We start from the raw sequence: 22,977 nt of genomic DNA on the forward strand, positions 1-22,977 counted from the left end.
GTAACTCCCTGATATAAATCAACTTGCAGGACTTACATAACATCATCATGGTTCATGTGTGGTATTTGTATACCGCAAGTATGGAAAATAGAGCAACTCCTCCAGTCCACAAACTGGAGGGTGCCCCAGTTAGATGGGAAGATCCTCCTTATGGAGATATCGGTGGTCTTTTCAGCCCCAATGTCTTCCCTCCCCCATATGTGATAGTATTGGTCAGGTAACATGTCATCTTCATGGAGATATTGGTGGAGTCGTGATAATTAGGATACAGCGGAGAAGTGCTATTCGTGATATAGAGGAGCGATGCTTTGTACATACGGTGGAGCGGTGCTATTAATGATAGGAAGGAGCGGTGTGCTATATATTCAGTATAAATCAGAATAAAGTTGGGGGAGGAGGTGGACATCATGTGTGGAGTTTCTGGGGATCTGGGGATCTGGGGATCTATCTATCTATCTATCTATCTATCTATCTATCTATCTATCTATCTATCTATCTATCTATCTATCTATTCTTTTTCCTTTCTTCACAGTGATCTAGAAGTTATTTGGAATTAAAATCTGTGTCTCTGCTGATTTATTGTATTATGAGATACATGTACTTTCCATGTTATTGGGATCATTGGATCAGTGACATTTTTGGCGCTGTATATTTTCAGGATTAGCCGGGATTCATCCACACTAGTAGATCGGTGCTCTGGGGATACAGAGGAGAGGAGATATTGAGGATACAGAGAGGAGATGCTATCTATGGAAAGGAGGAGAGGACCTAACAGGGATACAGAGGGGAGATGATAATGGGGTAAAGGGGGTCTAATATTAAAATCCTCGGGTTCAAACTTTTGAATTTCTTATACTTTTAGATCTTCTTGGATCTGAGAGGAAGGGAACACCCTGAAAGCTTGTAATGGAAAATGTTAACACAAATTAAAATAAGTTCCCTGGTCAGTATTTATTTTTTTATTTTTTTATTTATTAGATATATTTTTTATTTTTAGTAGCCTAGAAATAAATCCGACCCTCACTAACCTACAAATAGCCAATTTTTACTATCCATGTTCACCTCAAGCTACACTATATTAGGGTTTTCAGTAAAGTTCTTGTTACAGAAATGATCTCTTGGGGGATCCAATGTTGATGGATTGGCTCTTTAATTACTAAAACAATAAACTATTTACACAATGTCATATTTTATGTGTTATGTATCATTATCTGGTCAACACGATACATAGATTGTTATCCAGATACTTTGAGGGCGTTTATCGATCTCTTTTACTACACAGCTATAGAAGGATTCAAAGCAAACATTATACCTGCGTAGGATGTATAGCTGTGTAGTAAAACAGATCGATAAACGTCCTCAATATCTGCCATCACATCACACAAGGATCTCATGTCACCGGCTGATGTTTTTGTTCCAGGCTCCTTCTACTCAGCTATAGATGAGCAGAGTTCTGTATTAGAGGGAAATGTTTCCTGATGGTCACTCTTCACTCATCTAATGTGAAGATCATTCTAGTGCGAGATGTGAGAAGATTGTTTTCTGTGTAGAATTTGTGTAGAAAAGAAGATAGAAGGAGGAATGGGAGCCACACTCAGGAGGATGGTTGTGTTTGCAGCCTCTGTGTTCAGCCTCCTCAGCAGCTCCTGACAGCTGTGAGTGACCCCCGATAAGTGACAGTCCAGTGAGCAGATCGGGTCCCCGATGACGATCGGACATCGTTCTATTTCAGTATAAAATCGTTTTTCTCTCTGCCCGGGAAACACAAGAGAGAGAAGATTCCCCATTACTGAAGTAAGAGTGGGTAGGCGGGTCTAATGTGTAACCAATAGCAGTGCAGACAGCGTGCTGCTACCAACCAATAGAAATGACGATCGTACTGTATAAAGGCAGAGTGTTGGGATCATCGCGTTATGAACGTTTTGTAAACCTTTGTGAAGAATCATGACGGAGACTGAGAGCGCCCCAGCCGCCGCTCCTCCAGCGGAGCCCGCCGCCGCCAAGAAGAAGCCGGCTAAGAAGGCGGCAGCCGGAGGAGCCAAGAAAGGCAACAAGAAGCCGTCCGGTCCCAGCGTGTCCGAGCTCCTCGTCAAAGCCGTGGCCGCTTCCAAAGAGCGCAGCGGGGTCTCCCTGGCCGCCCTCAAGAAGGTCCTGGCCGCCGAAGGATACGATGTGGACAAGAACAACAGCCGCCTCAAGGTCGCCATCAGGGGGCTGGTGACTAAGGGGAGCCTCGTCCAGGTCAAAGGACACGGCGCCTCCGGATCCTTCAAGATCAACAAGAAGCAGCAGGACGACAAGGCGGCAAGCGCTAAGAAAAGCGCCAAGAAGCCATCGGCTGCGGCCAAGTCCCCCAAGAAACCGGCCGCCAAGAAGCCAGCCAAGTCCCCCAAGAAGAAGACGACCACCAAAGCCCCCAGCGCAGCCAAGAGCCCCAAGAAGGCCGCCAAGAAACCCGCAAAAAAGCCCGCAGCTGCCAAAGCCAAGAAGGTGGCAAAGAGCCCCAAGAAGCCCAAAGCTGCAGCCAAGCCGAAAAAAGCCGCCAAGAGTCCGGCTAAGAAGGCGGCTAAACCCAAGACAGCAGCCAAGCCCAAGAAGGCCGCTCCGAAGAAGAAATAATCCCACCGGAGACCTCCTTTCATCTACACCCCCCAAAGGCTCTTCTCAGAGCCACCCACCTCCTCCTCACAGAGCTCTACATACCCCGACCAGGGGCACCATTATACCTCCTACCGTCTACATCCTCCTCACATTCTACACTGACTACTTACAGGTCAACAGAGCTCTACACACACAGATCAGGGGCACCATTATACCTCCTACATACATAACACTGACATCGCTAATGGCACACAGGGCTTCCCATGTCATCTCTTCTACTAAAATTATTTATAAATCGGATATGAGCGCCAATTGGCTTCGGAACGGACGATTTTATACGACCATTCACTCCTTTCATTATTTAGTGCGGCCGCTGTGTGTTCTAAGGATTTTTATTCATTCATTGTTAGAATGATAAACAGCCCAAGTTGAGTGTTATGAGGATAAGGGAATCATATATATATATATATCACCCTCGATTCTACTTTTGGAGTAAACAATTGATCCCCCTGTCTGTCTGCCCCTCTAGACATTGCTATTGGCCGACAGATAAAAACAGTCCATTCTGAGCCAAAATATTAGAATCAATAGTCGATTCCCCAGATGGACGATCATGAAACAAAAGGTTTTCGGGGAGTTCTCAATCCATCTGTCTGGATTTTCCTCTCCAACCCCGAATCTCTTCTTGCCTGTAATGTGTGCCGCCCTGGCGGTAGTATAGTACATCCCATGACGCCATCTCCATGTGGACTGTGTACCCCCCTTCATCAAATAGCCTAACCTGGTCGATCCTCACCCCATATTTCTAAAAACTTGGCAAAGATCGATTTTCCTGAAGCTTGGAATGAGAAATTGTTAAATATGCAGAAAATTCAGTTAGTCTTGTGTGTGAGAATGTCAGGTTTGTGTTAGTCGGCTATATATTGTTACATTGTATATGAAGTTGGAAAGAGATCTGCAAAATACTAAAACATTTCCTACTGCATCAGAAATGTGAAGTGTTACTGTTCTTGGAAACAATGTTACGGCTCAGCTTTGCTGCCGAAGGTCTAGAAAAGGAAATACAAAGATATTTCCGGGGAATGTGCAGAAATCTGGTAGCGGGAATTGCAGTCATATAGTCGGTGTGAGGATGCAGTATATGGAACTCTTTCTATAGGAGGATGTGGTGGCTCTGAAAAGAGCCTTTGTGTTGGGATGATGGAGGGAGTAGTAGCTAGGAGTGTCTCTATGCCCTCTCCCCGCGGATGCGGCGTGCCAGCTGGATGTCTTTGGGCATGATGGTGACCCTCTTGGCGTGGATGGCGCAGAGGTTGGTGTCCTCGAAGAGTCCGACGAGGTAAGCCTCAGAGGCCTCCTGCAGAGCCATGACGGCGGAGCTCTGGAAGCGCAGGTCGGTCTTGAAGTCCTGGGCGATCTCTCGGACGAGGCGCTGGAAGGACAGCTTGCGGATGAGCAGCTCGGTGGATTTCTGGTAGCGGCGGATCTCTCGGAGAGCCACGGTGCCGGGCCTGTAGCGGTGAGGCTTCTTCACTCCGCCGGTGGCCGGGGCGCTCTTGCGGGCTGCTTTGGTGGCCAGCTGCTTGCGGGGAGCTTTCCCTCCGGTGGACTTACGTGCGGTCTGCTTGGTTCTCGCCATCACTGCTCAATGCTTCGCCGATACAAGGAATATGAGTTCAGACCGCTCTACAGCGCTATTTATACACATTCCAACCCTCTGATTGGACAATGAGAGCACGCTCCTCCTCCTCATTGGTTCACTCGAATAGCGCCTTAATTTTCAAATTGCCCGCCTAGATCTGCACGTTCTATTATTGGAATTTTAGTTTTGTTTGTTTTTCCCAAATCCAGAGTGAAGTGTCCGCACATCGCACAATGCTCGGAGATCGCCGAACTCCTTCAGTGTGGATTGTTATACAGGATAGAAAGTATGAGCGGGGATTCCACTCTGAGCAGCTGTTGTCTGTTCCGCCAAATACACAGTGCGATCCGTCCATGCTCACGGTATATATCCGACTTATAAAGAAGACTTTTTTCATGTCCCCTGTAATGGGGATCAGGGGGATTGTGGGGGGTGAGGCTCTCTGGTCTCAGGACTCCATCACATCTATTGTTCCACTCTGCCACCTAGAGGTCATTCCGGGAACATCTCCGCCTTCACTGTCCTCTCTGGATATCTCCATTATAGAGCCCATAGGATGACTGTCACTGAAATCCTCTCTATGTTATGGTGACTCAATGACACAATACAAGTGGATGGAGGAGGACCCTGAGGTGTCCCCACATGTGCTTTTGAGGCTGTGGCCGAGATTGTTTCTCACCTGGAAGACTTTTGGGTGAGAGTGCACACCTTAATGTACTCGGTTACAATGGATACTATTACCTAAAAAAGCTCAAATAACTCTCCTAATTTACAAACCGGCTGTCAGCAATTCCAAACATACACAGTATCCTAGATATCCTAGATGGGCAGCTAAAATATCTATAGGTAATGCTTGGAAGCCACCTAGGTAGATCTAGAGATTCCGTGTGTATCCGCAATAACTATCTGGATACAATAACACTGATTTGCGACCATGTTGATTCATATACTCTAATCACGGCTCATTCCTCCTCATGTGTTCATGTTGCTGTGAACTTCCCATCCTACTGGGGTCCCCCCCACTTTCGAGGACTGGAGAGGTTGCTTATTTTTCCATACTTGCTGTATACAAACACCATACATGATCCATTTAGATGTGTTTGTAAACCCTCTAATAAGTCGTTTTATACCAAAGACCTCACTGCCTGGAAGTGACCCTCTAGAGACTTACTATTATCATTGACAAGCTTCAATAAAAAAGGAATGAAAACTTTCCCCAAATGATCAAACTATTCCACATGAAGGTATAACACTGACACATCGCTTCTGTACGGAGATCTGGGAAGAGTTTCAATGTGATCGTAACGTTTGCCTTCCTGATTCCACTTCCTAATTTACTGTGCGTAACATCATTAATGAAAAATATTGAAAACAAAACAAAATAAAAACAAATAAATTAATCAAACCATATATATATATATATATATATATATATATATATATATTTTTTTTTTGTTTCAAAGAAATTGCGTTTGAAAATGGATACAGTTCAAGTGATGACATGAAATCCTTGTGTGCCTGTCCACTGACTGAAGGACTTTGTGCCCCTATGATAACATGCAGCAGCTGTGCCTGCTACTATCTCATGGTCAGTGTAGAAGGGATACACGGTGATCAGAGAGCCGTCATTCTGCACTGGGAGGATTGTGGAGAAGTGATACAATGTATCACAAGGAATCTGTTCCGGGACTCCCGGAGATACATCACTGATCACAGGATAGTTGGAGATTAGAGATGTTGCAATACATGGGTGTAGTGGATGGCCCGAAGGAACACATTATGGAGACTTTATATAGTTGACCGGATAGAAAAGCCACCAGTGAAAGGATATAGTGGCGGCACCCCTATTATAATGTATAACCAGGAGGAGAAATGACTGAAAGGGGGCATCAAATACAGCATGTTTTGGTCATTCATTCTTTATTTATGTATTCAATACATGTATTGATTCATGGATTCATTAACCAAGAAATACGTTGGACATATTAATTTCAGATTGTTTTGGTCTTTGATTTGATTTCAGAATACAGAATCTGCTCTGCTATAGAGATCAATGGAAAGTCTACTAAGTCTACTAAGCAAGTATTTTCTGGGATGAAAACATAAAGAGGTCTCAGAATACATTTCTTTGTAGTCCTCAAAAGGAAATAGTATTACTGGATGATGAAGGAAACGCCCGCAGCTGTGATTGGTTCAGATTTAAAATAACCGTTTTCAAAATTTGCCCGCCAAGATCGTTACAGACAAATATTCATCCCTCTTATACCGCCAAATCCGACACCGAGGAGATCATCGGATGAGACATTTATCGGAGAAATATGATTAGTACTCTTATGTCTTTAGTCCGGAATGCTTAGGAAAGAATTCGGTTTATTACTGAACCATGAGAAACCACTTCTATATGTTCTCAGAATCCAGCATCTCACCACTGCTACACACAGAACACGATAGAGAAATGTCTTCTATTATAGATCTCTACAGAAAACCAACACGCTGTGACCCCGCCTCTTTCCATTAGTCTCCTATCAGGTCCGCAATAACTTAAGCCGGTGAAAAAACAAGGGGTTATCCGTGTATATTTTTCATTTTCAGAGAACTATTTTATAGATATGACATTATTATTGACAATAGTATCTGGTGATTGTGGTTTCTGTTATGAAGAGTCCAAGAAAATTATATTTTCGGTACAATCTTTGAAGAATAGCTATAAAATCAATAAGACGGAAGAATCTATTTGTCTTCTCCAGATGTATTTCTGCTGCCTTAATATTTTTCCAAACAGCAGAATGTTTAGGAGCCTAACGTGGAAAAACAAATCTATTCTGTGTAATGAATAGCTGTGACTCCGCCTTTTCTCAGGGTGGTTTCCATCAGGTCCGCACAGTCTCTATAAAAAAAGAGGGCGGACAGACCTTCAGCTATTCTCAGTAGTGATGGGAAGTTCGGATCTTTAAAATGAATCGGTTCATTTCGAACTGCTCACTGAAATGAACCGATTCAATGAATCGATTCTTCGGTTCTTCGGTTCACTTGCTGAGTCTACTGACAAGCAAGTGAACCGAAGCTCTGATTCAACCTTCTTAAATGAGTAGAATCAGAAGACTGATTCACACAGAAGGTTGGCAGGTCCTGGGGACGTTTACTTTGATTTAGTTCATCGGCGCAGAGCACAATTGTTGTCAATTGACAATTATTCCATTGTTGTCAGATTAGCGCAGTGTCATGCATCTTGGTGATACACAAACAGCTGTGTTAGGCTGGGTTCACACTTGTGCGATGCGGGAACCCTGCGATTCCACGACGGGTTCCTGCATCGCACCCGACTCGCACGACAGTTCACAACGACATATGCGAACTGCTGGGGAGTGTCATACAATGTTAATGGCACCCCCATTTCAGTTCGCATGTCGCACTGCGAAGTGTCAGTTTGGACATGAATCGAATCGCATGAGTGCTATGTGATCCGATTCTGGTGCGGACCAAAAAAAGGGTCCTGTGCGAGTTTAGTCCGAATGCGATACGATTTCAATCATACTATCTGTATGGCTGAAATCGCATTGCACGGACATCGCCTGCGATTTGCACTGCAGTGCAAATCGCATGCGATTTTGCACTATGCTGCAGTGTGAACCGGCCCTGAGCCTAGGTTTCCGCAAATTTGATGGATAGTAATGTTACCTGTGAAGTTGCCCCAGAATGCAGTTCACATGCACACAAACCCCGCTTTTCATTGAGGCTCTGTTTCCACTTGTGCAACTTGTCCTGCGACTTGGGACTGCAAAGTTGCATGACAAGAAGTACCCAATGATTTCCAATGAGTACCATTCATATCTGTGCGACTTCAAGTCACAGCGACTTCAAAGTAGTCCCTGCACTACTTTGGTCCCATTATAATGTGACTCAAGGTCCATAAACCTCCAGAATACACAGGCATGGCTTCAAGTCGTGGCAGAATCGTGCAGCTTTCTGGCTTTTCAGGCTAACGCAGCCTGAAAGTTGCACAATTCTGAGCAATTTTGATGCGACTTTAAAGCAATGCCTGTGTATTCCGGAGGTCTATGGATCTCAAGTTGCATCAAAGTGGGACCAAAGTAGTGTAGGGACTACTTTGAAGTCGCACAGATACGAATAATACTCATTGGACTTCATAGTGTACAAAGTCGCAGGACAAGTTGCACAAGTGGAAATGGAGCCTAAATGAAAAGTGGGTTTTTGTGCATGTGAACTGCATTCTGATGGGCCAACTTCCCAGTTAACATTGCTAGCCATCAGATTTTCCCATAGTCTTTACAGCGCATGCGCAGGAATGATGATCAGATTTTACTACCACTACCATGGGCGAAGTACCCCTGGTAGTAAAATCCAATCGTTAAGGCTATTTTCACACTTGTGCGACTTGAAAGTCAAGTGCTTTTGCCATGATTTTTGCCATGACTTGAAGCAATGTCTGTGTAATCTTGAGGTCTCTGCCACAAGTCGCATCAAAGTCAGACAAAAGTAGTACAAAAACTACTTTGAAGTCGCATAGATATGAACTGAACTCGTTGGAAATCACGGGGTGACTTGTCATGTGACTTTGCAGTCTCAAGTCGCAGGACAAGTCGCATGAGTGTGAAAGGGCCTTAGGCTGTCCGTACCACCTGATCACTGCTGCTACCTCATTGGTTTAGTGTATTGTTCTACTGGTGGGGACTCATGGTTCTTTCAGTGTACTGTGTTCTAAAAACAGATACGATTCTTTAACTCGGTAACTTGTACGATTCTTTAACCAGTTGCCGACCGCCTCACGCCGATATACGTCATCAGAATGGCACGGGCAGGCATAAGCACATAAATGTACGTCCTTGCCTTCCCGCGGGTCGGGGGCCCGATCGGGCCCCCGCCCGGTGCCTGCGGCGGTCGGTATTCGTTCGGGAGCGATCCCGGACGAGGGGACGGCCATTCATTCATGGCCACCCCCTCGCGATCGCTCCCGACGAATGAAAATCCCCCGTGACATCACTTCCTCTCCTGTAATGTAAACACAGGAGAGGAAGTGATGTATTCTCTCCTCGTGTCGGTCTTTTTCGTTCCGGCACCGAGGAGAGAGCATCGGTGAGTTGCACCTAACACTACACTAACAGTAGAACACGCCAGGCACACTTTTCACCCCCCTGATCACCCCCCAATCACCCCCCAATCACCCCTGCCCCCCCCAGTCACAGTGACACCAAGTGCATTTTTTTTTTTTTTAATTTTTTTTTTTTTTTTTTTGCATTGGTGTCATTTGTGACTGTAATAACTGTTAGGGCAGTTAGGGCTAGCCCCCTTTAGCTCTAGGGTGCCCCCCTAACCCCCCCAATAAAGGTTTAACCCCGTGATCACCCCCCGTCGCCAGTGTCACTAATAAGCGATTTTTTTCTGATCGCTGTATTAGTGTCACAGGTGACGCTAGATAGGCAGGTAAGTATTTGGGTTCGCCGCAGCTTTTTATAGCGTCAGGGACCCCCATATACTACCGCATAGCCCCCTGATTGCCCCCCAGTTAACCCTTTCACCAGTGATCACCATATAACTGTTACAGGTGACGCTGGTTGGTTAGTTATATTTTTTTGTTTCAGGGCACCCGCCATTTATTACCTAATAAAGGTTTAACCCCCTGATCACCCGGCGGGTGATATAAGTTTTTTAGGGTCAGATAAGGCCTGCGTCGCCCCAGCGTCAGGTTAGTGCCAGTACCGCTAACACCCACGCGCAAAGCATACACCTCCCTTAGTAATATAGTATCTGATCAGATATATATTAGCGTTGCCAGCATTTTAGGTTTCCCAAAACGCATTGTTAGCGGGATCAGCCCAGATACCCGCTAGCACCTGCGTTTAGCCCCTCCGCCAAGCCCAGCCCAGCCCACCCAAGTGCAGTATCGATCGATCACTGTCACTTACAAAACACAACACACATAACTGCAGCGTTCGCAGAGTCAGGCTTGATCCCTGCGATCGCTAACAGTTTTTTTTGTAGCGTTTTGAAACAGTCGCTGACAGGCTAGGTGCTTTTTTACCTGTGAGTCTCACTAGTGTACCCCTAAATTTAGAGCCCAAAATGGCAAAGCGAAGGTACACTAGTGATGAGGCCTACACGTTTCTGAGCATGACAGATAGTGAAGAGGACGTCACTCATCTGTCAGATTCAGGCTCAGAATACGATCCTGTAGAGGACAGCGGCTCCATGACAGATAGCTCTGACGACGGAGATGAGGCCGCTGTTAAGAACAGGTGTGCCCAATCCCGTATGTATTCTGTTGTTGAGGTGCAGGAACCGCAGGTCACTCGTATGGAGCAGAGACATACTAGAGCCGCTCAACCTTCTGGTGAACTGGCAAGCACCAGCGGCCTAGTACACCCTGGACCTACATCCAGCACTGCAGTAACACGTGGTGACGTGGCGAGTCCCATAAGTGCAGTTCAAGCTGGCGAGGTGGCAAGCACAAGTAGTGTCCCGCTGCCACCAAGAAGAAGACAAAGACAGGCCCGTCGTACCCATAGTGCCCTTCCTGCAGAATTCGCCAATCCTATTTGGGTGCCCACCACTTCTGCAGAACCCGTACTTCCCCCATTCACTGGCCAACCTGGCATTAACGTGGAAACAGTTGATTTTACGACACTTGACTTTTACTCACTGTTTTTCACCGAAGATCTCTTTAGATCTATTGTGGACCAAACCAATTTGTACGCTGCTCAACACATCGCCACTATTCCCCAGTCCGCCCTTGCCAGACAATGGAAACCAGTTACGGTTTCCGAATTTAAAATCTTTCTGGGCCTCTCCCTCAACATGGGCATAACCAAAAAGAGTGAGTTGCGGTCATATTGGTCCATTGACCCAATTCACCATATGCGCGTGTTCTCTGCTTCCATGTCCAGGGCACGATACGAGATGATTTTGCGGTTCATGCACTTCAGCGACAATGAACTCTGTCGTCCTCGTGGAGACCCTGAGTATGATCGGCTCTACAAAATTCGGCCCCTCATAAACCACTTCAACCAACGTTTTGCAGCCTTGTTTACTCCCGATCAAGTTGTCTGCGTTGATGAGTCCCTGATTAAATTTTCTGGTCGCTTGTCCTTCAAACAATACGTCCCCAACAAGCGTTCCAGATACGGGGTCAAGATGTATAAGCTCTGTGACAGGGCCACAGGCTATACACGTAGTTTCATGGTTTATGAGGGAAGAGATAGTCACGTAGAGCCGGAGAACTGCCCTGATTACATAGGAAGCGCTGGCAAGATAGTGTGGGACTTGGTGTCACCCTTATTCGGAAAGGGGTACCACTTGTACGTGGACAATTATTACACAAGCGTGCCACTCTTTAGTCACTTGTTTGATCAGCAGATTGGAGCATGTGGCACCGTGCGACCTAATCGCCGGGGCTTTCCCCAGCGGCTTGTAGAGTCCCCTCTTAGGCTGGGGGAGAGAGCCTGCTTGCGCAGTAATAATTTGCTCGCTATGAAGTGGAGGGATAATAAGAATGTTTTCGTTCTTACCTCCCTTCATGCAGACACGACGGTCCAAATTTCTACGGCGACTGGTGTTGTGGAGAAACCCCTCTGTGTCCACAAATATAACCTTAACATGGGAGGGGTGGACCTCAATGACCAGTTGTTGGCGCCGTATCTAGTTGCCCGTAAGTCCAGACGCTGGTACAAAAAAGTGTCTGTTTATTTATTCCAATTGGCTATACTGAATGCTTATGTACTACACAAAGCTTCAGGACGGACTGGATCCTTCCTCAAATTCCAGGAGGATATCGTCAGAGCCCTTCTGTATCCAGGCGGTGCTCCACCTCACCTTCCCCTACCAGATGCAGTAAGCCGGCTGCATGAGAGGCATTATTCTTATGTCCTCCCGAGTACCCCTACCCAACGAACCCCCCAAAAAAGATGTCGTGTCTGTACCAAGCGCGGATTTAGGCGTGACACCCGTTCTTATTGTCCCCGCTGTCCTGGCAATCCTGGTCTTTGTCAGGGTGAGTGTTTTGAACGCTACCATGAACTAGTTGAGTATTAGCGCAGGGTACAGCATTGCACAAGCTAGGCACACGTTCACAGGGTCTCCCAAGATGCCATCACATTTTGAGAGACCCAAACCGCTGGAACCGTTACAACAGAAAAAGTGTTAAAGTTACAAAAAAAAGTGTTAAAAAAAAAAAAAAAAAAAAGTAAAAAAACCAAAAAAAACAAAAAAAATATAAAATAAAAAAACCAAAAATAGTTGTCGTTTTATTGTTCTCTCTCGCTCTATATTCTCTCTCTATTGTTCTGCTCCTTTGTACTGTATTCTATTCTGCAATGTTTTATTGTTAACCATTTTTTGTTTTCAGGTACGCCATTCAGCTGTAGCGTGGATTTATTTATCTTGACAGCAACAGCGTTTGCTCCCACGATATGTAAAGCCACGACTCCAGCGCTGTCGGAGGTGATTTCACCACCACAGTTAAAAAAGAGCATATATGCCGAAGCATGGGGGCATAAGGGGTGGAGGATCGATTTTGCTCCTAATGCCGCGTACATACAGTCAAAATTCCGACGGAGGGCTTGCCCGTGGAAAAGTTTGAATGTATGTACGCGGCATAACTTTTTTGCGGGAGGATGCCCCCATGCTTCGGCATATATATATTTTAGGCACAGATTGTGTTAAATGTGTTATTTTTTGCGATTTTTTTTGTATTTGCTTTGCAGGTATGGTAAGTCCTACTGTTATACTGTAATGTTACTTTGTTTTATTGTTAACCATCATTTGCTTAGCAGGTACGCCATTCTGCTGCAGAGCGGATTTATTTATCTTGACAGCAACAGCGTTTGCTCCCACGATACATAAAGCCGCGACTCCAGCACTGTCGGGGGTGATTTCACCACCACAGTTAAAAAAGAGCATATATGCCGAAGCATGGGGGCATACGGGGTGGAGGAACGATCTGCTCCTACCTTTTGCGGGAGGATGCCCCCATGCTTCGGCATATATAAATGGTGCATGTATGCCCACCATTAGAAAGTGGGTGGATGAAGGGTGGTATCTAATGGTGGGCATGCCCACCGATCAATATTTTTTTTTCGTTCAGCCCACAGGCTGCATGAAAAAAAAAATACAATATATGCCCAACCAGTTCCAGCAACATACTGGTATGTTGCGGGACTTTGAGTGCTTATACCAGAATGATGCCTGCAGGTTTAGGTATCATCTTGGTATCATTCTTTTCAGCCAGCGGTCGGCTTTTATGTAAAAGCAATCCTAGTGGCTAATTAGCCTCTAGACTACTTTTACAAGCAGTGGGAGGGAATGTCCCCCCCCCCGCACCATCTTCCATGGTTTTCTCAGGCTCTCCTGTCCCAACAGGGAACCTGAGAATGCAGCCGGTGGTTCCGCCAGCTGACCATAGAGCTGATCAGAGACCAGAATGGCTCCAATCATCTCTATGGCCTAAGACACCGGAAGCTACGAGCATTTCATGACTTAGATTTTGCGGGATGTAAACAGCGCCATTGGGAAATTGGGAAAGCATTTTATCACACCGATCTTGGTGTGGTCAGATGCTTTGAGGACAGAGGAGAGATCTAGGGTCTGATAGACCCTAATTTTTTAAAAAAAGAGTACCTGTCACTACCTATTGCAATCATAGGGGATATTTATATTCCCTGAGATAACAATAAAAATCATAAAAAAATATATATAAATGAAAGGAACAGTTTAAAAAAAAAATAAAAAAGCAAAATAAATAATAAAAAAAAAAAAAAAAAAAAAACCACCCCTGTCCCCCCCTGCTAAGGCGCAACGCGGAACACAAGCGTTGGTCTGGTGGCATATGTAAACAGCAATTGCACCATGCATGTGAGGTATCACCGCGAAGGTCAGATCGAGGGTACTAATTTTAGCAGTAGACCTCCTCCGTAAATCTAAAGTGGTCACCTGTAAAGGCATTTAAAGGCTTTTAAAAATGTACGTAGTTTGTCGCCGCTGCACGTTTCTGCGCAATTTTAAAGCATGTCGTGTTTGGTATCCATGTACTCGGCCTAAGATCATATTTTTTATTTCATCAAACATTTGGGCAATATAGTGATTTTTAGTGCATTAAAATAAAAAAAAGTGTGTTTTTTCCCCAAAAAATGCGTTTGAAAAATCGCCGCGCAAATACCGTGTGAAAAAAAAATATGAAACACCCACCATTTTAATCGGTAGGGCTTTTGCTTTAAAAAAACACTACATGTTTGGGGGTTCAAAGTAATTTTCTTGCAAAAAAAAATATTTTTTCATGTAAACAAAAAGTGTCAGAAAGGGCTTTTTCTTCAAGTGGTTAGAAGAGTGGGTGATGTGTGACATAAGCTTCTAAATGTTGTGCATAAAATGCCAGGACAGTTCAAAACCCCCCCAAATGACCCCATTTTAGAAAGTAGACACCCCAAGCTATTTGCTGAGAGGCAGGTCGAGTCCATGGAATATTTTATATTTTGACAAAAGTTGTGGAAAAAATACATTATTATTATTTTTTTTTTTTTTTGCACAAAGTTGTCATTTAAATGATATATTGCTCAAACATGCCATGGTTATATGTAAAATTACACCCCAAAATACATTCTGTTGCTTCTCCTGAGTACGGGGATACCACAAGTGTGAGACCTTTTGGGAGCCTAACCGCGTACGGTACCCCAAAATCCAAGCACCACCTTCAGGATTTCTAAGGGTGTAAATTTTAGATTTCATTCCTCACTGCCTATCACAGTTTCGGAGGCCATGGAATGCCCAGATAGCACAAAATCCCCCCAAGTGACCCCATTTTGGAAAGGAGACACCCCAAGCTATTTGCCGAGAGGTATGGTTAGTATTTTGCAGACCTTCATTTTTGTCACAAAGTTTTGAAAATTGAAAAAAAGAAAAAAAATATACATTATTTTTTTTTTTCTTCATTTTCAAAAACAAATGAGAGCTGCAAAATACTCACCATGCCTCTCGGCAAATAGCTTGGGGTGTCTACTTTCCAAAATGGGGTCATTTTGGGGGGTTTTGTGCTATTTTGGCATTTTATGGCCTTCAAAACTGTGATAGGTAGTGAGGTGTAAAATCCAAAATTTACACCCTTAGAAATCCTGAAGGCGGTTCTTGGTTTTCGGGGCCCCGTACGCGACTAGGCTCCCAAAAAGTCCCACACATGTGGTATCCCCGTACTCAGGAGAAGCAGCAGAATTTATTTTGGGGTGTCATTTCACATATGTCCCTGGCATGTGTGAGCAATATATCATTTAGTGACAACTTTGTGAAAAAAAAATAAAAGTTTGTAATTTTCCCGCAACTTGTGGCAAAATATAAAATATTCCATGGACTCAACATGCCTCTCAGCAAATAGCTTGGGGTGTCTACTTTCTAAAATGGGGTCATTTGTGGGGGTTTTGTGCCATCTTGGCATTTTATGGCCTTCAAAACTGTAATAGGTAGTGAGGCGTGAAATCAAAGATTTACGCCCTTAGAAAGCCTGAAGGCGGTTCTTGGCTTTCGGGGCCCCGTACGCACCTAGGCTCCCAAAAAATCCCACACATGTGGTATCCCCGTACTCAGGAGAAGCAGCAGAATTTATTTTGGGGTGTCATTTTACATATGCCCATGGCATGCATGAGCAATATATCATTTAGTGACAACTTTGTGAAAAAAAAAATAAAAAAAAAAAAGTTTGTAAATTTCCCGCAACTTGCGGCAAAATATAAAATATTCCATGGACTCAACATGCCTCTCAGCAAATAGCTTGGGGTGTCTACTTTCTAAAATGGGGTCATTTGTGGGTGTTTTGTGCCATCTTGGCATTTTATGGCCTTCAAAACTGTAATAGGTAGTGAGGCGTGAAATCAAAGATTTACGCCCTTAGAAAGCCTGAAGGCGGTTCTTGGCTTTTGGGGCCCCGTACGCAGCTAGGCTCCCAAAAAGTCCCACATATGTGGTATCCCCGTACTCAGGAGAAGCAGCAGAATTTATTTTGGGGTGTCATTTCACATATGCCCATGGCATGCGTGAGCAATATATCATTTAGTGACAACTTTGTGAAAAAAAAAAATAAAATAAAAAAAGTTTGTAAATTTCCCGCAACTTGCGGCAAAATATAAAATATTCCATGGACTCAACATGCCTCTCAGCAAATAGCTTGGGGTGTCTACTTTCTAAAATGGGGTCATTTGTGGGGGTTTTGTGCCATCTTGGCATTTTATGGCCTTCAAAACTGTAATAGGTAGTGAGGCGTGAAATTAAAAATTTACGGCCTTAGAAAGCCTGAAGGCGGTGCTTGGTTTTCGGGGCCCCGTACGCGGCTAGGCTCCCAAAAAATCCCACACATGTGGTATCCCCGTACTCAGGAGAAGCAGCAGAATTTATTTTGGGGTGTAATTTCACATATGCCCATAGCATGTGTAAGCAATATATCATTTAGTGACAACTTTGTGAAAAATTTATAAAGTTTGTCATTTTCCCGCAACTTGTGGCAAAATATAAAATATTCCATGGACTCAACATGCCTCTCAGCAAATAGCTTGGGGTGTCTACTTTCTAAAATGGGGTCATTTGTGGGGGTTTTGTGCCATCTTGGCATTTTATGGCCTTCAAAACTGTGATAGGTAGTGAGGAGTAAAATGACATATGTATGCCCTTAGAAATCCTGAAGGCGGTGCTTGGCTTTCGGGGCCCCGTACGCGGCTAGGCTTCCAAAAAGTCGACCACATGTGGTATCCCCGTACTCAGGAGAAGCAGCAGAATGTATTTTGGGGTACAATTCCACATATAACCATGGCATGTGTGAGCAATATATCATTTAGTGACAACTTTGTGTAAAAAAAAAAAAAAATTTTTTTTTTTGTCATTATTCAATCGCTTGCGGCAAAAAAATAAAATATTCAATGGGCTCAACATGCCTCTTATCAATTTCCTTAGGGTGTCTACTTTCCAAAATGGGGTCATTTGGGGGGGTTTTGTACTGCCCTGCCATTTTAGCACCTCAAGAAATGAGATAGGCAGTCATAAAATAAAAGCTGCGTAAATTCCAGAAAATGTACCTTAGTTTGTAGATGTGACAACTTTTGCGCAAACCAATAAATATACAATTATTGACTTTTTTTTTACCAAAGACATGTGGCTGAATACATTTTGGCCTAAATGTATGACTAAAATTGAGTTTATTGGATTTTTCTAATAACAAAAAGTAGAAAATATCATTTTTTTTCAAAATTTGCGGTCTTTTTACGTTTATATCGCAAAAAATAAAAATCGCAGAGTCAGTCAAATACCTTTAAAAGAAAGCTCTATTTGTGGGAAGAAAAGGACGCAAATTTCGTTTGGGTACAACATTGCATGACCGCGCAATTACCAGTTAAAGCAGCGCAGTGCCAAAGTGTAAAAAGACCTCTGGTCATTTACCAGCAAAATGGTCCGGTCTGAAAGTGGTTAACTCGGTAACTTGTACGATTCTTTAACTCGGTGTACTGTCTACTCCTGGCTCTTGTTTTAAGTTTGTATCCAGTTCCTGAGTGTCACTGTGCTTTGAGTCAGCTGATTGGTTGCAGGGAGGGGCCGAGCTCTCTCACTCTAGGATCATATTACAACTCTGCTGCTCTGCTATGTACTGAGTGCAGAGTGAACTGTTTCAAACGAATCAGTTACTGAAAAGAATCGATTCATCCAGTTCACTAAAAAGAACCGGTTCAAAAGAACGATTCGTTCATGAACTGGACATCACTAATTCTCAGTGTATCTTTGTAACAGGGAAGAGTTATCATGTCTGGTCGCGGTAAAGGAGGGAAGGGTCTGGGGAAAGGAGGTGCCAAGCGGCACAGGAAGGTGCTCCGGGACAACATCCAGGGCATCACCAAACCCGCCATCCGACGTTTGGCCCGCAGAGGGGGTGTCAAGCGCATCTCCGGACTCATCTATGAGGAGACCCGCGGGGTGCTCAAAGTCTTCCTGGAGAATGTCATCCGCGATGCCGTCACCTACACCGAGCACGCCAAGAGGAAGACCGTCACCGCCATGGATGTCGTCTATGCTCTCAAACGCCAGGGCCGCACTCTCTACGGATTCGGAGGCTAAACCCTCATAGACACCTACCCACTTCACCGAAACAAAGGTCCTTCTCAGGGCCACCCACCTTCTCATACAAAGGGCTATCATTATCTGTACATTTCTGGAATTATAACGATTTAGTATGTGGGGAAGGGAGTTCTTTTTAGCTAACCATAAACTATACAATCCGATTGCACGATTTTCTTTAGATGTAATATAACTGATCTGTATTACAATATTATCTCACTTTTGTTTTTCAGGTGGATTGTTCCGCCGATAAACACCACTTTCCATAGAAAATTAAAATCTTGATGTCTGTGGTTCTCATTTTGTCCACATGTTTCACCTGGGCAGTCGTTGGAATAAAAATAGAACATATTTAAATGATTGATTTAATAATTTGAAGTCCTTCCTGTCTGACTGAAATTTAAAATGTCGGATTTGGCGGTATAAAAGGGATGAGTTTTGTCTGTAATCTACACATTTCTGTCGGGTACAATGTGAGATTTTGTCCCCACAGCCAGCAATGTTTTATTGGAGAGTCCAAAAAGTCTCTGCTTTCTCAGAGGAGAAAACACGTGTTCAGGAGACTTTCTAGTGATCTCCACTCTGCAGTACAAACAATACAACGGACCTTACCAATTCCCGCCTATGTATTATTGTTGGGGGATTGCACGGTGTGAAGTGACAGGGGTCTAATATCGCAATTGTCGGATCAATCCATAGAACTCCGGCGGGGGAGTGAAGATGGGATGAGATCAGTTGGGAGAATGATTTGTGATGATCATCGGAAGAGAATGAAGAGTCCCTGTAATGAAAGCTGCCCGTATAAAATCTATCGCCATTTCTTATTAGTAACACGTGTCATCCTGACACATCGTCCCCCATCGGGATCTCACAGGAAACATTTTATTTCCAACATGTAAAAAGAAAATCTTTTTTCGGTTGTCTATTTTTACAATCCGATCTCCCGATAACAATGTATGCGAGTCTTTGTATGGAGAGGTATAATAACACAGCTGAATATTCCTACTGACCCGATCAGGGAGGAGTGTGAATGAATACAAAGTAATTGATTTTAGAGTGAACTTATGAATCCTATTAAAAAACAAAAAACATAGAAGTGAATAGTAAAGGAAGCGATGTATGCGGGGCTCTTTGTATGGGGAGGTGGGTGGCTCTGAGAAGAGCCGTTGTGTTGGGTAATAGAGGCGGGCGGATTGTCGGGATTACTTGGATTTGGCGGCCTTGTGGCTCTCGGTCTTCTTGGGCAGCAGCACGGCCTGGATGTTGGGCAGGACTCCTCCCTGGGCGATGGTGACTCCGCCCAGCAGCTTGTTGAGCTCCTCGTCGTTGCGGACAGCCAGCTGGAGGTGTCGGGGGATGATGCGGGTCTTCTTGTTGTCGCGGGCGGCGTTGCCGGCCAGCTCGAGGATCTCAGCCGTCAGATACTCGAGGACGGCGGCCAGATAGACGGGAGCTCCGGCCCCGACCCGCTCCGCATAGTTGCCCTTCCTCAGCAGGCGGTGAACACGACCGACTGGGAACTGCAGACCAGCCCGGGATGATCGGGTCTTGGCCTTAGCCCGAACCTTGCCTCCTTGTTTGCCGCGTCCTGACATGATATCTGGATGATCGGGTTATTCACTGGTAGAATATCACCCCACAGCCACTCCCCTTCATTTATACACTCAGTGCTCTGACATCACACGCTATGATTGGTCACCCTTGAATCCAGCCAATAGTGTCCTGACTTGTCTCTAAACCAATCTGTAAAGGAGAAAAGTAAGCATGACGTCACTCCCCATCACATGCTCGAATTCTCCAATAGAAGAGTGAGGAGGGATGAGATTCATTTGCATAGGACGCCTATATAAGCAGCACACGGGGGCGGCTCCAGCACATTGTTTCATTCGACAGCGCAGAATTTACAGTTCCCTGAATCATGCCTGAGCCAGCCAAGTCAGCCCCGGCGCCCAAGAAGGGCTCCAAGAAAGCCGTGACCAAGAGCCAGAAGAAGGACGGCAAGAAGCGGAGGAAGAGCAGGAAGGAGAGTTATGCCATCTACGTGTACAAGGTGCTCAAGCAGGTCCACCCCGACACCGGCATCTCGTCCAAGGCCATGGGCATCATGAACTCCTTCGTCAATGACATCTTCGAGCGCATCGCCGGCGAAGCTTCCCGCCTGGCTCATTACAACAAGCGCCGCACCATCACCTCCCGGGAGATCCAGACCGCCGTCCGCCTCCTCCTGCCCGGAGAGCTGGCCAAGCACGCCGTCTCCGAGGGCACCAAGGCCGTCACCAAGTACACCAGCGCCAAGTAATCCCCCATCCCCCCATCATCATCCCAACACAAGACACAAAGGCTCTTCTAAGAGCCACCCACCATTTCCATCAATGAGCTCTCATCACATCGCAATTCTCAGCCCGTTATACATGCAGAATACTCTGCACAGAATTCCATTTACTTAGACACACTGATAACATGTTGCTGGTTTCTAGTTACAAAGAGGAGACACATCTGATTCTTCAGACATGAAATATTTGTTTTATTGATTCATTGTACAAATGTCATGATTTCTACCAGTAATCTCACTGTATAATTCTAGTTCTACTATGGGGGGGGGGGGGGATCTGTAACTGGTACATATCTGATAGAGGTCAGTCCCATCATCCTATACAGATCTAATGATGAAACGTGGAATACTTTATTTCCCATCATATAGAAAGGTAGAGATCTATGAGAGAATTCATCTCGCTATCCTGTTCTGTATGGGGGGAGGGGATTCTGCATTTTGAGGACTTGACATAAAAAGAACACATGGAAATGTTTTACGTTATTCGGTAACATTTAGAATCCATTTCTATTTATTCCAGACTAATCAATGCACATAAAGCATAGATGAGACATTTATCCGAGAAATATCATCTGATCTCCGTGTCGGATTTGGCGGTATAAAAGGGCTGATTGTTTGTCTGTAACGTTCTTCACTATTCAGGCGGGAAGATTTGAAATCTGAGCCAATCAGAGCAGTGGGCGTTTAATAACCCTAATAATAAGGCTCTTTAGATGAGGAGCAGATTGGGAGGGGAATTAATGAACCTTCCTTCTATTCCCATCCCGATTCTTCATGGATTGCGGAGATCATCTCCACATTCCTCTATTCCTCGCCTTGTACTGCACTCACACCCCGTGTTCTACCAGAAATGACCAGGAGGTGGCAGAGCTGAGTAAACACTTATGCCGCACTCACACATTGTTACAATAAAAGATCCTCCACAATCTCCCGCCTTACATTGTTACTTTATCTGAAAAGACACATTGAGACAATCGTGGTGTTCTTAACCTACATCACAATGGAGGAAAGAAACAAGAAAACAAAACATTGTATCTACTCAATCAGCCCAGTCAAACCTTTGTCTATTTGTATCTATTTCAATCATCAACATCAGATCAATGTACAAAGATAAATCCTGCCTGATAGGTAAATAACACAAAATATATACAAAGTATCAGCTACATGGAAATCTGATCACAATATCACCTCGGACAGCACACATTCCTTTATAGAAGGTAGAGGTGGAGAATTGTCCCTAGGGCATTAGACATATTTATCACCGTTACTAATATATAGTGTAAACATTAGCAGGGTCGGGACAAGGGGTGGGCAGGAGGGACAGCTGCCCCTGGCGCAATGGTATATTGCAGGGGTAGGGGGCACCCTGAGCCTAACCCTAAGGGAAAGGGGGAGGGGGCGCTGTTTGGCATCTTTGCCCTGGGCGCTGGATGACCTTGTCCCGGCACTGGATATTAGTAAAGGTGATAAACATGCCCAGTGCCATAGGGACAATTTTAATAATAATAATAAATGTGACAATCTACACATTTATAGGTAGAGGTTGAATTGAGTACAACAAAAACAAGATCTGCATATTGCAATCAATGTGAATGTTTAGCCCTTTATTTATTTATTTTTGATTGCCATTAGGAAAGGTTACAACCTCTGTCAGGTTTTTACGACTTCAACACATTCCATATAGAGGTGCAGGGCTTCAGCTGTAAACTTAAAAACAACAATGTGTGCACCCCATACACTCTACAATCTGATTTCCTCCACTAACAATTACATAGAGCAGCTTACCAGACAGACCTGATATGTTGGGGAGTCAAACAGAGCTTTGGTCTTGATTAGGGATGAGACAAAAAAAACCCGGTTCGGTTTGCACCAGAACCTGCAAAAATGTGCGAAAAACGTAGAACCCCGTTAAAGTTTATGGGACTCGAATGTTCAAAATCAAAAGTGCTAATTATAAAGGCTAATATGCTAGTTATTATCCTAAAAAGGGCGTGGGTACCCGAGTCTTGCCCCAGGGGACATGTATCAATGCAAAAAAAAAAAAAAAAAAAGTTTTAAAAATGACCGTTTTTTTTTTCAGGAGCACTGATTTTAATGACACTTAAAGTGAGAAAAAAAAAAAAAAAAGTTAAATATTCCTTTAAATATCATACCTGGGGGTGTCTATAGTATGCCTGTAAAGTCGTGGGTGTTTCTCGTGCTTAGAACAGTCCCTGCACAAAATGACATTTTTAAAGGAATGAAAGTCATTTAAAACTGCCTGCGGCTTTAATGTAATGTCTGGTCCTGGCAATATAGATGAAAATCAGTG

At 44.4% G+C, this 22,977-nt stretch overlaps 5 protein-coding genes across 5 annotated transcripts; 3 read left to right on the plus strand and 2 right to left on the minus strand.

Annotated features, from left to right (window-relative positions):
• The first annotated feature begins 1,929 nt into the window (after positions 1 to 1,929).
• Positions 1,930 to 2,670, plus strand: LOC143927272 (uncharacterized). The gene has a single exon (XM_077451276.1). The coding sequence runs from the start codon at positions 1,945 to 1,947 to the stop codon at positions 2,617 to 2,619; it is 675 nt and encodes a 224-aa protein (XP_077307402.1). The 5' UTR covers positions 1,930 to 1,944; the 3' UTR covers positions 2,620 to 2,670.
• Positions 2,671 to 3,829: 1,159 nt separating this feature from the next.
• On the minus strand, positions 3,830 to 4,240 carry LOC143927091 (histone H3-like). The gene has a single exon (XM_077451048.1). It carries the CDS (start codon positions 4,238 to 4,240, stop codon positions 3,830 to 3,832), a length of 411 nt encoding a protein of 136 aa, XP_077307174.1.
• Positions 4,241 to 18,022: 13,782 nt separating this feature from the next.
• Positions 18,023 to 18,705, plus strand: LOC143926889 (histone H4). The gene has a single exon (XM_077450929.1). It carries the CDS (start codon positions 18,023 to 18,025, stop codon positions 18,332 to 18,334), a length of 312 nt encoding a protein of 103 aa, XP_077307055.1. The 3' UTR covers positions 18,335 to 18,705.
• Positions 18,706 to 19,412: 707 nt separating this feature from the next.
• LOC143926890 (histone H2A type 1) lies at positions 19,413 to 19,960 on the minus strand. The gene has a single exon (XM_077450930.1). The coding sequence runs from the start codon at positions 19,927 to 19,929 to the stop codon at positions 19,537 to 19,539; it is 393 nt and encodes a 130-aa protein (XP_077307056.1). The 5' UTR covers positions 19,930 to 19,960; the 3' UTR covers positions 19,413 to 19,536.
• A 292-nt stretch (positions 19,961 to 20,252) lies between these two features.
• LOC143927273 (histone H2B 1.1) lies at positions 20,253 to 20,699 on the plus strand. Its single transcript, XM_077451277.1, has one exon. The coding sequence runs from the start codon at positions 20,253 to 20,255 to the stop codon at positions 20,631 to 20,633; it is 381 nt and encodes a 126-aa protein (XP_077307403.1). The 3' UTR covers positions 20,634 to 20,699.
• Positions 20,700 to 22,977: the final 2,278 nt, after the last annotated feature.

Source organism: Lithobates pipiens, unplaced genomic scaffold, assembly GCF_037356315.1.
Source record: "Lithobates pipiens isolate NorthernLeopardFrog02 unplaced genomic scaffold, aLitPip1_a1.2 Scaffold_23, whole genome shotgun sequence".
Classification (NCBI taxonomy): Eukaryota; Metazoa; Chordata; class Amphibia; order Anura; family Ranidae; genus Lithobates; species Lithobates pipiens.